Source organism: Gastrolobium bilobum, unplaced genomic scaffold (genome assembly GCF_033153095.1).
Source record: "Gastrolobium bilobum isolate Gb01-03AN ecotype WA unplaced genomic scaffold, APGP_CSIRO_Gbil_v1 utg27518, whole genome shotgun sequence".
Taxonomy (NCBI): domain Eukaryota; kingdom Viridiplantae; phylum Streptophyta; class Magnoliopsida; order Fabales; family Fabaceae; genus Gastrolobium; species Gastrolobium bilobum.
In genome coordinates, this window is record NW_026895280.1 from 86,817 (window position 1) to 101,517 (window position 14,701).

The window sequence follows — 14,701 nt, forward strand, 5'->3', positions numbered from 1 at the left end:
ATAGTACAACACAAAAATAGGCTGATAAGAAAACCAGTATTAAGTAGTATCACTCCAATGTTCATAGAGCTGTGTCCTGTAGCTGATTTGACAAACAGCCGCACTTACTAACGAAAGCCTACAGATATATAGACAAACAGAAACAGAATTTATACTAAGCTAAAGGCTAAAGCACAAGCAACACAGATACACAGACCCAAGAATTAATACAACGCTATAATAATCCTAATTTATGGTTAGACAATAGATCAGTATCAACGTCAGACAAATCAAAGATAAATGTTATGAGAAGTCTTGTGTCCTTTCCTCCTCCCCACAACTCAAGTCAGTTCAAAGCGTTAATCACCACCCACTTGCCTCTTCCAGGAGTCTTCCACAATCAGTTCATCAACTCCCCAATCTTCATAGCTGGACAATTTTGCCAAAAATCATTACAATAAGTATGACACAAAGAATGGTTTCAGCCTTGACATCCCTCAACCAAGAAAAAGGAAAGCCCAACTTATATAATGGGCAATATTTACCTTCCATCAGGCAAGGACCGACGGATGGTAAAGGGTATCTTCCGCTCTCGAAGTTCCTTCATTGCAATCTGATCAGTTGTGAGAACAAGATATTGCTATTATTTTATCTAGGTGTAATTTAAAATAAAATGGGAAGGTATTGCTATCACACAACTGATACAAATTAAAAATGAAGGAATCATAGCAGAGCTAACAAACAAAACATGTATCCTGAATGGCTAATACAAAAAAATAATGTCAAAACTACAAGAGAAATTCAAAGCTACAGAACAGGAAGGAAATGAAACACTTAAGGATCATTTGCATTTGAAAAACAAAAAAAATCAACATGACAAACTGAAGGCAACTGAACATGCTCATGAGAATTGGGCAAGGTTCTTATCAACTTAAGAAAATCAGTGACAACATAATCAGCTGTTAATTCCTAGTATAGAGTGCACAGTGTATTCTTTATGAAACCAAAGAACTTGAAACCAAATACCATAAAACAATATCAAATAACTCGGTAAATAATGTAAGGTACACTACTCATCTAAGGAAGTTTATTTAAATCCTAAATAAACATTTGATCAGATTCAACATCGGAAAACAGATGTACTTCATAGAACTTATCAGTTGAGCACTTGAGCTCCATAATGATGACAATCTTATCTTACACAGGAAAAAAAAAAAAAACCACGGCAAAAAAAGTTTCATGAGACATCTTTGGAATGGCAAAAAGAGCATGCCATTGTCAAACTGAATTACAAACCAGTTTAGGTTTTAATGTCCAAAGCCCACAACCATTTCTTTACGGGTCCAGATCAAGCCAGGGGAAGACAAGCTATCGTGGGGAAACTTATCTACAAGCTTAACATACAAATTAAAGATAACAGAACTCCACCTATTACCCATGCATTTAGCTGTATATTCATGAAATTGTACCAATCAATTATAGACCAAATACACCATTCAAAGGAGATCAGCAAAGTGCTAAAAGTTAGGAAGCTTCTTAATGAAATATTTTCTGCATTTCATATGAAGGGCATATAACCATACTGATATATATTTGGAAATTTGACACTAGCATACTAAGTTTGGCAATGAAATATTCACAATGTGCTCAAATTCAGTAACAATACAAGAAAGAAAGTATCAAATTGTAAACAGAAAAAAGGTTATATTACCTCAAGTGGGTCAGTTTCCCCCTCCAACTCAACCATCACAGGTGCATTCATACTGCTCAGCCAGAAAGGCAACATTTTATAGCATAACAAATAATCAATAAGCAGAAGCTTAGGCTCAGAAAGTTCAGAAGAAAACCTGATTTGAAGAGCACGGGTACCCAAAATCCTGGCACGCTCATACTTAGTCATATATTTCGATGTCTTTCGAGGTCGTTCTACTGATTGTCCCTCTTCCTTTTCCTCAGTGTCGAGAGGTTCTCCAGTTATGTCTTTGTCTTCATTTTTGTTGTTATCCACGTCCTCCTCTGCACCTTCCTGCCCATCAATCAATCAACCAATAATTCCATTTATTCATTCAATGCTAAGTTCCATGACATATATTTGTACCATAAAAACAAGGACATAAGAGAAAGAAGTCTTTACCTCAATCTCAGGCTCTGGTGGCTCCTCTTCATACCTGCATTACCATCCTTTTTTCCATGAGAAATCTTTCAATGCTAACATCCAGACTAAAAGACACAAAGCTCTAACACATGCAATTGAAGAAGCATGAAGCATATTTGTTAATGTACATGAACGTGGCCAACCGAGAACCAAAAGACAAAAAAGTAAACGTAATCAAACCCAGCAGAGGAACATTTGAAAAGTTTTAATTTTGCTTAAATTTTCAGGAAAAAAAAAACTTATATGACTCTCGTCTGAATTTCCAGTGAGGGTTTCAAATATGCAAATTGTATTTGGGGAAAACCTAATTTTTCTGTGTGTAAGAGATAGAGAAAGAGAGAGAACCCCATGTCCACGTCATCATAGTCGTCGTCGGCCATCGTGAATCGCAGAGAGGGGAAGCTTAAACCTGCCTTGTGCACCCTAAACCCTTACCCTCAGACCCGAGAGATATTGACGTATCAGAAATGTTGATAATATACGTACTGTATAAATATAAAAAAGGAATTATTTTGTTATTTTAGATAATATATAAGGAGAAGTTATAGTTACTACCTCCTTTTGTTACTAAAAGGAAGTTAAAACTAAAAGGATCCAAATAAGCACAAAGTGTTTTGCTTTTGCTCAGGTGGTTCAAAGGGAAATGCATTCTCTCATGCAGTGTTATTAAAATCGGACTGGTTGGCACGGTAACCCACCCATCAACCGATCCGGTTCTGACATTGGATCGCTTAAGTATGTGACCCGGGTTTGACCCGGTGATAAATCCCGATGAACCGGTATTAAAATCGGACCGGTTGGTCCGGTAACCGACCCATCAACCGGTCCGGTTCTGACATTGGATCGCTTAAGTATGTGACCCGGGTTTGACCCAGTGACAAATCCCGGTGAATGCATTTCCCTTTAAACCACGTGAGCAAAAGCGTTGAATAAAATACACTATTTAATATATTTATTATATAACTAGTAAGTTAAGAGAATTAATTCAAAATTGCCTCCAATGGGATTGGAACTCCTTCCATTGAGGATATACAACATAGCAAATACCACTAAACTACAGGTTATTGTTTAGATGACACCATTCAAAATATTTATTATATAATTAAGTATGAAATATAAATTTATATATATATATCTGGTTCATGCGGTTCAACCAGTGACCCGGTACCTCGGCAGGGTCAATGACCGGTCCGGTTCTAATAACATTGCTCTCATGTTTAAAAAAAAATATGACATGGTGATGTAGGACCATCATAACCTTACAACGATTATAATTTAATAATTATCTATTTTAATATTTTTTATCTCTCATTTTTTATCACTATTAATCCATCTTTATATAATTATAATTAGTCGTATAACCCATAATCATATTATATCTTTTTTGAACATAAGAGAATCAACTCCTGCTTCAAAGACAATGGGTTCGGCACTTCACCCAGTACACTAAAATTTTGGGCCTAGAGCCCTAAACTAAATAAAAGTGAATTTCAACTAATTTAATCATAATACAATGATATGAATTACAGGAAACATCAAGTTCAACTAATTTTGACAAACAAAAGAATTTAAAAAATATCTTACATGCTTACAAATTTTATTTTTGTTTTAAATAGTTTGATCTACGAAATCCTTTTAGTTTTCAAGCATTAAATATTTTTTCTACTCGAATACATCATGAAGGGAAGTAGATGAATTCAGAATTTAATCCAAAATCATGCCAAGCTACTCCAAAAAAATTTACTGGTTGAGCTAACTGACATCTTCCAAACATGCTTGTAGCTCGAGCTATCCATTATGAATAATTAGAATATTTTATCAGTTATGTACCTATGGACAAAGGTTTTTTTTTTTTTAATCATATTCTATATTCTTTACATAATATGCTATAGTTTAATAATTTTTCTTGGTTTTGAATTGCAAAAGGTAACCTCCACTGTGGAACTTTGTAATATGTTAAAATGTAAAATAATTCTATTTTCCTTATTAAAAATACAATATTTTTTTTATGAGAAATAGAGTTTCATGTTGCTGCTTATTATATAAATTTTTAAAATCAAACCTAGCTAGGCGACTGGATTTACTCGTGACAACACAACACACTACCAGGTGTCCACAAATTAAATTTAATAATCTGGTTGTTGAATCGCAGTAAATATTGTGTATTGTTTGGTCAGTTTTTGTATTATGTATCATGAATTGTATCAGATTGTAAAATATAAAAATACAATAATAAATAATTTAAAAATATATATTAAAATATTTAATTGATTATTTTCTTTTTTAATACAGATTTTTTATTTTTATTTTTGAGTTTAAATGACAAATCAAATCTTTATTTTTTCTTATTAATAATAATTTTTTATATTTTTAATTTAAATCATAAATTTTTATTTTTTTATATTAAAATTATAAATTTTAATTTAATTTTCCTATCGCACGATATATAACAGGTATCATATTATAAATTTTAATTTAATTTAAATCTTTATTTTTTAATTTATGTATCATAGAATATGTATCGTATTATACATATAATATTGTACAGTTCGATATAAAAGCCCTTTTGATATATTTATGAATCATATCGTATTTTACAGATCATAACATGTATGATGTATTATATGATAATGATAACTATTATCTTGTTTTAATTAGTAATTAATAAGATTCTCATCTCCTCTTCGGCAAAAACAGTAAACAGAAAATATTTGGTAACACCAATATATAATTATAATGGGCCCACAATTTTGGTGTTGAAAATCTGAAATTTAATGGGAGTTAACTTCTCGATCTCAACCCTTCCTGGTAATGCTAGATGGCACCAACTAATCAATTCAATAATAATTAACTATTTTCATAGCAATAACTATTTTTGTATTTTATGATTCATATATCCATTATTTAAAATTCTCATGATTTGCTACCTTATTTGCAATATCTACAGTTACGCATAGGAACCGTGTCCTTTATTAATGAAGAATAGCATTAACTACTCATATTCAAATTGCCATCAAATGTCTTGATAAGAATAAGAAATTTAATGTTTCTTTGGTTGTTGAGCAAACGAATTTTAAGATCACAATGGTGCTAAGAAGTGAGTGAGTCCACAGCACAGAAAGAGTAAAAAATGAAAATAAATACACTAACACATAGGGGTGTTCGCGGTCTGGATTGGATCGGTTTTGAAAGTAAAACTCATCCGATCCAATTCCTTCGGTTTGATCATGTAATCATCCATTCGGTTTAGATTTTTTTTCAAATCCGATCCGATCCAATCCAATTTTTTTCGGTTTGGATTGGATCGGTTTTCGGTTTTTTGAATATCCTAAAATTAGTTTCAAGATTATTGTGCAAATAACATCTTTTGTATATATTGGCTATGTAAAAAAAAAAGAGTAAACACCCTTTTTAGTCCTTGTCAATATCTACGAAGTCCTTTTTAGTCCCTGACAATAAAAAAGGATCAAATTGGTCCCTGAAATTACAAAAAAAGGGCCATGTTAGTCCTTATGTCAACTCCCAAATATGTAGAGTGGCCCTTTTCTTGTACTTTCAGGGACCAATTTGGTCCTTTTTTATTGCTAGGGACTGAAAAGGACTTCGTAGATATTGTCAGGGACTAAAAAATGTGTTTACTCAAAAAAAAAATTGAAATACAAAAATATCAGTAAACAATACTATAGTTGATGAGGCGTGACTAAGTTTTTTTTTGGGTTTAGTTGATGAGTTAATGAGTCTTGAGTTTAGAAATTTGTGGGCTATGATTGGAGAAAAGACAAGTAGGTAGAGAATAATTAATAGATTGGATCGGTTTGGATTGGATCGGTTTTCATCAACCCATCCGAAAACCGATCCAATCCAATTAAAATTTGCGGTTTTCTTTCGGTTTCCGATTTTTCGGTTTTCGGTTTATTCGGTTATCGGTTTTTCGATTCGATTTTCGCGGTTTGAATCGGTTGATGAACACCCCTACTAACACATGTCTTAAAATCTTACTATATAGAAAGGAGAACCAAACTTTGGAAATTTTGCTGACGTGTCGCTTTCTCCTTCATTCTCAGCTTTATGTTCACACTGGAGGATAGTTTGAAAAGTTACTTCTTTTGGAAAAAAAATTTATTTCGTAAATAAAAAATTCTAAAAAGGAGGGAGAGTCTCTAAAATTATAAAATACTTGGTGGCAGACAACTATATTAATGACCTTCAAAATTCAAAATTTAAATTTGAAATGGGTGGGAAAAATAATTCAAAATATATAGTGGAAGACACGTGTATTAATGATCCACTACTTTCTGCATGGGTAGGTGGAAAAGTATTATTATCTCATTACTTTTTGTATTGGTAGGTGGAAAAGTATTCAAATTCAAAATTTAAACTTAAAGGTGGGAAAAAAGGTCATCATTAATATCACACTCCTTTATGCATAGTTAATTGTTAACCCCATTAATATCCCACTATTGGGCTTAATTATTAAAAAACAAAATTATTTTGTGTATAAATAGGATATGTGTTACTGCGTCTTTTCATTTGGTAACTAGCTTTTGTGCATATATTTTTTCTCTTCTTTGTCTATTTATCTTCTTCATCTTATCAAGTTGTTCTTTTATTAGATGAACATGTAATATTTTTTATTTTTTTGTAGCACTGTTGTAGAGTAAAGCTAACGGGATGATTTAGAATCACTAGAATATGTATTTCTTTACTTCCTCAGAGGAAGGTATGACATTCTTCTCTATCTTTTTTTCTTCTACAAGTATTTTTTTCCATAACACAATATTGTGATATGCTTTTTTTTAACTATTGTATGTATGCGTTTTGTAGGGTGGAAGAATCCATGCTATTGTCAAGTTTTTCTTCTATTAGATGAACATGTAATTTTTTATTTTTTTTTGCAGCTCTATTGTAAAGCAAAGTCGACGAAAGGATTTGGAATATCACAAGCTTGAGTGTACTTTGTGGGAGCGATATGTAGATCAAGTACAGACTTTCTTGTCAAATAATCAATCTCCTCAAAATGTTGAAAAAAGATTTCAGGGATATTTTTTTATAATTTTTTCTCATTTTATGCTTATGTTTCAGGGTTATCAATGCGGAAAATGCAAAAAAATGCATAATGGTGGAAAATTAAAAGATCAAGGCTTTATAATAGTGAAAGCAAACAATCTACCACAAAACCAACATTATCAATGAAATCAAGGTTAAGAAGAAGAAGAACGGTTTGTGAGTATATTAGACGGAAGAAGAAGATATGGGTTACTCTCTTTTGGTTTTTCAATTTTGATTTTTTTATTTGTTATTTTAATTGCATATGTTTCGAATCAATCGCGTTTTGGGCATGTTCATTTGAAAAACCACCTAGGCATGCCTTCTCAAACCATAGAATCTTTTGTAGCTTCTGATTGTACACCCAAATTATACGATATTCATTACATTTATTTTACTAATAATAATTGCTAATCTCTTTCATTATATTTTTTTATAAGTTTAATAAGATTAAAACTAAAATGATACGTTTTTAATTTTTTTAGAGTCATTTATAATATGTTCCTCTTGTCTTACACTACAATTCGAGTTGCTTACTTTTTTATGTTAATCAATTATCGTTAATGTAGATAGCACCCCATTTATGGTATATGTTACTTACAAACAGATTTTTATGGTATATGTTACCTACAAACAGATTTTAAAGCACACACAGTCATAACTTTCTTGGAGATGTAACTCATAGCGAGTGCTATATTAGCACTCATTACGTAAATTAATGACGTAACATTTTTAATTTGAAAAATAAGAGGGGGCATTTTATTATTATGTTTATTGGGATTAATTAATTTTTTGGGTCTAAAAAAGAAAAAAAATGCAGCAATTATACCATTACACGTTCTGCATTGGTAATTGCAACAACTATATCACTATACGTTTTGCATTTATTAAATTATTTTTTGAAAACATATTTTTTAATATTCATTTTCTAAAATAATGAGTATATTGATAGTTTCTGAGAAGTGATTATTTGTTATCTAAGTGACGTGACCTTTAACTTTTCCATGACAAGTGCACCATCTTCGATGCAAATATAATTAAACCCTCCAATATTCTATAAATTTTTAAATTGGTGTGTTATTCTTCTCACTCTTTAGAGAATCTCGAAAACCAAACTCCATAATTAAACATTAATTCTTCACAAAAAAATTGGCGGTGGAGACGTGATTTTCATTGGCAAGATAAGGAGTGACTTATTGTTTGAAGAAGCTTAAGTGGAAAATTATTATACCTATTAGTAAAATTTTCAATGTATATATTATGTCTATTGAGCTTAATTATTATATAAATTAGTAAACTTTTCAAATTTGAAATTGAAATAATTTGATAGGTGTGAAGTGAAAAGAATTTGAAGTTGGTATAGATGGGAAAATAATTTAACATCTTTTAGTATAAGATAACTGTATTAAATTACCACTATTTTCTACATGGAAATTGTTAACCCTCATTTTAAAAAGCATTGAATACTTTTTTTCATATTTATCGAAAAATCAAAAGACCTAAAGAAAATAGTTCAGCATTAATTAGTGGCAGACATGTGTATCAATATCCCATTTCTTTTTTATTAATTAAACGAAAAAAATATTTAAAATTATAAAAATACACTTTAAAATAAAGTAAATTAAAATCTGAACTAAAAATAATGATACAAAAAGGAAAAAAAACTCGTACAATTTTTTTAAAAATACTTAAGATAAATATTTTAAATGTATATATATATATGTGTGTGTAATATAAATTAAAAGAGAAAAAAATTATTTTTTAAAAGTATGTATAATTAATTCTATTATCATGTTGAATTTTAAATTTTAAAGTTAAATATATTAGAAAGAAATCAAACTTTCATTCTTTTGATGTAAGAGTGTAATTAACACAATTTCCTACGTCGTGAATAATTACCTAGAAGCTATTACTTGGAGAATGTGTACAGACCTCTATGCATGTTTCCCTTTATTTTTTGCATAGAAAGTTGTTAAGCCTATTAATTTATTATTATGTCTATTGGGAAAGAAAATATTTAATACTTAAAATTTAAACTTTCTAAGTTTCAATTTTAAACTTGGGAGGTGGTAAAAGATTCAGCGTTTAATATTGCCCACTACTTTTTGCATGGAAAATTATTAAGCATATTAATGATAGTTTTTATTATGTTTATTGGGCTTAATTATTATACCTATTAGAATTATTTATAAAACTGATAAAAAGATATGTATTAAATAAATTAAACTATGTTATCAAAAAAAATAAAAATAAATTAAACTATAATAAAAAATTAGTAATTAAACGAAAAAAATATTTAAAATAATAAAAATATACTCTAAAATAAAATAAATTAAAATCTTAACTTAAAATAATGATACAAAAAGGAAAAAAAAATTCGTACAAGAAATTTTTTAGAAAATACTTAAGATAAATATTTTAAATGTATATATAGATATATATATATATATGTATATATGTATATATGTATATAATATAAATTAAAAGAGAAAAAAATTATTTTTTAAAAGTATGTATAATTAATTCTATTATCATATTGAATTTTAAATTTTAAAATTAAATATATTAGAAATAAATCAAACTTTTATTCTTTTGATGTAAGAGTGTAATTAACACAATTTCCTATGTCGCGAATCATTACTTAGAAGCTATTATTTGGAGATTGGAAAATGTGCTCAGACTTCTATGCATGTTTTCCTTTATTTTTTGCATAGAAAATTGTTCAGTCTATTAATTTATTATTATGTCTATTGGGAGAGAAAATGTTTAATACTTAAAATTTAAACTTTATAAATTTGAATTTTGAACTTGAGAGGTGAGAAAAAATTTCAGCATTTAATATTGCCCACTACTTTCTGCTTGGGAAATTATTAAGAATATTAATGATAGTTATTATTATGTCTATTGGTCTTAATTATTATACCTATTAGAATTAATTATAAAACTGGAAAAAAGATATGTATAAAATAAAAAAATTATTAATTAAACAAAAAAATATTTAAAATTTTAAAAATATACTTTAAAATAAAGTAAATTAAAATATGAACTAAAAATAATGATACAAAAAGAAAAACAAAATTCGTACAATAAACTTTTTAAAAAATACTTAAGATAAATATTTTAAATGTATATATATATACAATATAAATTAAAAGAGAAAAAAATTATTTTTCAAAAGTATGTATAATTAATTCTATTATCATGTTGAATTTTAAATTTTAAAATTAAATATATTAGAAAGAAATCAAACTTTCATTCTTTTGATGTAAGAGTGTAATTAACACAATTTTTTATGTCATGAATGATTACCTAGAAACTATTACTTGGAGATTGGAAAATGTGCACAGACTTCTATGCATGTTTTCCTTTATTTTTTTGCATAGAAAATTGTTAAGTCTATTAATTTATTATTATGTCTATTGGGAGGGAAAATATTTAATACTTAAAATTTAAACTTTCTAAATTTAAATTTTGAACTTGAGAGGTGAGAAAAGATTCAGCATTTAAAATTGTTCATTACTTTCTGCATGGGAAATTATTAAGCATATTAATGATAGTTATTATTATGTTTATTGGTCTTAATTATTATACCTATTAGAATTAATTATAAAATTGGAAAAAAGATATGTATAAAATAAATTTAATTTTAATAAAAAATTATTAATTAAACGAAAAATATCTTTAAAATTATAAAAATATACTTTAAAATAAAGTAAATTAATACCTTAACTTAAAATAATCATGTAGTTTCAGCTTTGTGTTCACACTTGCATGTCAATTTTAAAAAAATTACATTAAATTTTTTTAATTAAATCAAAAATAAAAATCAAGAAATTAGTGGAAGACATCTAATTAATGACCCACTATCATTTTTACGTTGGAACTGTAAGGTTTTTAATTGTTATATTAGAAGATGGAAGGTTCTTTATTAATGTTACTTGAAAATGGAAAACTCGTCATTTGATATTTTCTTATAACCTTCAAACTGTTCAAACGCTTAATCTTCTGCCTTTTGTGTGTTCTCACTTGCTTGCCAATTTTGAAAATAAATAAATAACTAAAATTTAAGATTTAAGTAAACTAAATATCGAAATTAAAGTATTAGTGGCAGACATCAAATTAATGTCCCACTATCATTTTTAATTGTATGATTTTCAACATTATTTGAAAATGGAAAATCCATCATTTCATGGAGAATATACACAAGCTTCTATGCATGTTTCCCACTACTTTTAGTATGAAAAATTATTAAATCTATTAATAATATTTATTATTATGTCTATTGGGTGAAAAAATATTTAATATCTCAAAATTTAAACTTTTTAAATTTGAATTTTTAACCTGATAGGTGGAAAAAGAATTCTGCATTAATGTTTCTGTAGTGAATATATATATATATATATATATATATATAATATAGTAAAATTAAATTTAATATGTTAAATTATAGATTAAACAAAAATTTATAAAAAAATATGTATAGTTGATAAAAAATAATTTAAATTTGAAATTTAAATGAAAAAATTAGAAATAACATATTTATAACTTAAATAAATTAAAATTTTACTAAATCGAAATACAAAAATTGAAAAATATTTCCACACAAGTATTTTTTTAACATAAACGTTTTAAATATACATGTATAACCAATATTAAAAAGTATAAAAATTATAAATTAAAAGAGAAAAAATTTAAAATTTTCAAAAATATGTCTAATTAATACAAAAATATTCGATTATATTAAATGCAACTCAATTCAATTCCCCAAACATTCGATTTAGTAGAATACTTTTTGTATCAACTCATGTTTTTTCATCATATTTGTGTTACAAATATAAAAAAAAATATGCACAATGAAAATAAAAGAATTTAAACAAAAAAAATGACATTTATCATTCTGTAAAAAATAAAATAATTTAATCACTATAACAATACGATTTTTAATTTAATATATAAGAAAGAAATTAAGATTTCATTCTTTTGATGTAAGAGTAAAAAAAAACACAATTTCTTATATTGAAAATGAAAACTAAAAATTATTACTTGGAGAATGTGCACATCCTTCTGTGCATTTTTTCACTACTTTATGTATGAAAAATTATTAAACCTATGAATAATATTCATTATTATGTTTATTGGGTGGAAAATTATTTAACATTTAAAATTCTAATTTTTTGAATTTGACAAGTGAAAAAAGAGTTCAGCATTTAATGTTTCTGTAATGGAAAAAAAAAATATATATATATATATATATATATATGTGAAACTTGAATTTTAATATAAAATTATAGATTAAACAAAAAATATAAGGATGCTGATAGTTTAAGGTTGCATACTGAGCTTGGCACAGAGGGTCTGTCTGCCCCGCCTGCCAACACGTTTTTATAATTAAATTCCTAATTCTGATTTCAATTTTGTAAATATAAATTTATAAAATTCCAAATAATAATGACACAAATCCTTGCAAAAAATAATTATTTATTATTATTTTGTAAATCTAATTGTAATAAATAAAATTTTATCTTTGAGATAAAATATAAAAATCTAGACGCAACTATTAGAGCCTTTTTTGTGGATAAATATAAAAACTTATTACATCCTAATAGTTAGAGGTGGCATATTGGGCTCGGCCAGGAGGGCTGACCCACCAACACATTTTTATAATTAAATTAAAATTTCATCATTCTTCTTTTATAATTAAATTCCTAAATCTTATTTTGATTTTTGTAAATACAAATTTGTAAATTTTTAAATACAAACGACACAAATCCTTGCAAAAAATAATTATTTATTATTATTTTATAAATATGATTGTAATAAATGAAAGTCCACCTCTGAGATAAAATATAAAAACCTAAATGTGACGATAAGAATTTTTTGTATGGATAAATATAAAAATCTATTGCATGCTGATAGTTAAAGGTGGCAAACTCGGCTCGGCCTGAAGGGCCGGCCCACTAACACTTTTTTATAATTAAATTAAAATTTTATCATTCTTCTTTTATATTTAATTCCTAAATCTGATTTTAATTTGATTCATACATGACCATTTGATTAATACATGACCATTTGATTAATTTGCTTTCAAATCCCTTTCAAACAACGTTTTTTGGGTTCTAAAAAAAATAACCCATTTTTTTGCTGAGACTATTATTTCTGGGTGTTAACATATTAGCGTAATTTATTTAATGAGCATTTGCATTTTGTATCGTAGACATAAATATGATGGTAGAAGAGTATGTTCCTAGTAATGCATAAACATAGAAAATCACATGTTTGGTATGTGTTGAACTCATCCCTCCAATGATTACTACAGAATGATACTGAATTAATAGCGTTTTCTTATTATAGGTACAAACTGATCTTTTAATTCCATATTTGCTTAGTCTGTTTGTTACCTTGATTTTATTAGTGGCTGTTATAGTTAACAATAAGTTGTATACATTTTTCTCTTTTTAGCCATCCTCATTTTAACATAGTCAACTATGGCATATTTATTTTTTCCATAACTCATCGAGTAGATAACTATATTTGATTTGCATAATATTAATCACTCTGGATAGCAGATTTTTGTTTATGATTGATATTTGTAAAATTCTGTGTCAATGCTGTAGTTTTTTCAACCTGAAATATAAAACAAGATAGCAACACGAGTTTTTGTAAATATAAGATTAGCAGTGCGATTAACCAACCACGGCGGACGACAAATATTTTGTTTTTTTTTTCCGGGCATCGCACGGGTAATTCACTAGTTCATCATAAAATAAAATAAAAACAATTTCCTAAAAGAGAAAAAAGTGATTTTAAACGAAGGAAACCAGTCGTTAACTTTTCCAAACATAGTTATGAGCATCTTACCATACATTATACAATTCATATCATACGATATGATTCACAAGTTACATATCGTATGATGTATCAGAAAAAAGTTTGTATTGAATGATATGATACAGTATTTTATGATACAAAAATTAAATTAAAATTTTTAATTTTTAATATAAAAAAAGAAATAAAATATAATTTGCAATTTAAATTAAAGGAATCTAAAAGGAGAATGATGAATTAGTTATGTCACTAATAGACGCTGATTGTGGTAATAGTGACAATATTAATCTTAATAATTGATGAGTAAGAAAATAATTGATTTGCATTTTAATTACTTATGTATTTTACTTATTTAGATCTTTTTTAGAATCTGGATTTATATTATATTAATTATATTATATATTTTTAAATTTATTTTTATTATATTTCTGTATCATATTATTTGATACTATTTACGATACACCGTGATACAAAGATGCATAATTGCGAGTATGTATATTCCCAAACGCTTTCCGAAGCGGTCTCATCGAATGAGAGAAAGTCACAACTCAAAAGCTAAAAAGTAATCGAATCCATTCGGCAAAATTGTTTTTAGCACAAACCATCTTTATATATATAAAGCAACAGTACACGTCTCTCCATCGTAAACTCCCAAGAATCTCCAAGAATAATAATATCACACAAACCACCAGAGTC

The 14,701-nt window shown here is 27.4% G+C and overlaps 1 protein-coding gene across 1 annotated transcript; it reads right to left on the reverse strand.

Annotated features, from left to right (window-relative positions):
* LOC133303987 (DNA-directed RNA polymerases II, IV and V subunit 6A-like) lies at positions 1–2,591 on the reverse strand. The gene is made up of 6 exons (XM_061503961.1): positions 2,480–2,591; positions 2,114–2,147; positions 1,827–2,005; positions 1,691–1,742; positions 525–592; positions 1–408 (listed from the first exon to the last, which is right to left on the reverse strand). Exons 1-6 carry the CDS (start codon positions 2,512–2,514, stop codon positions 339–341), a joined length of 438 nt encoding a protein of 145 aa, XP_061359945.1. The 5' UTR covers positions 2,515–2,591; the 3' UTR covers positions 1–338.
* Positions 2,592–14,701: the final 12,110 nt, after the last annotated feature.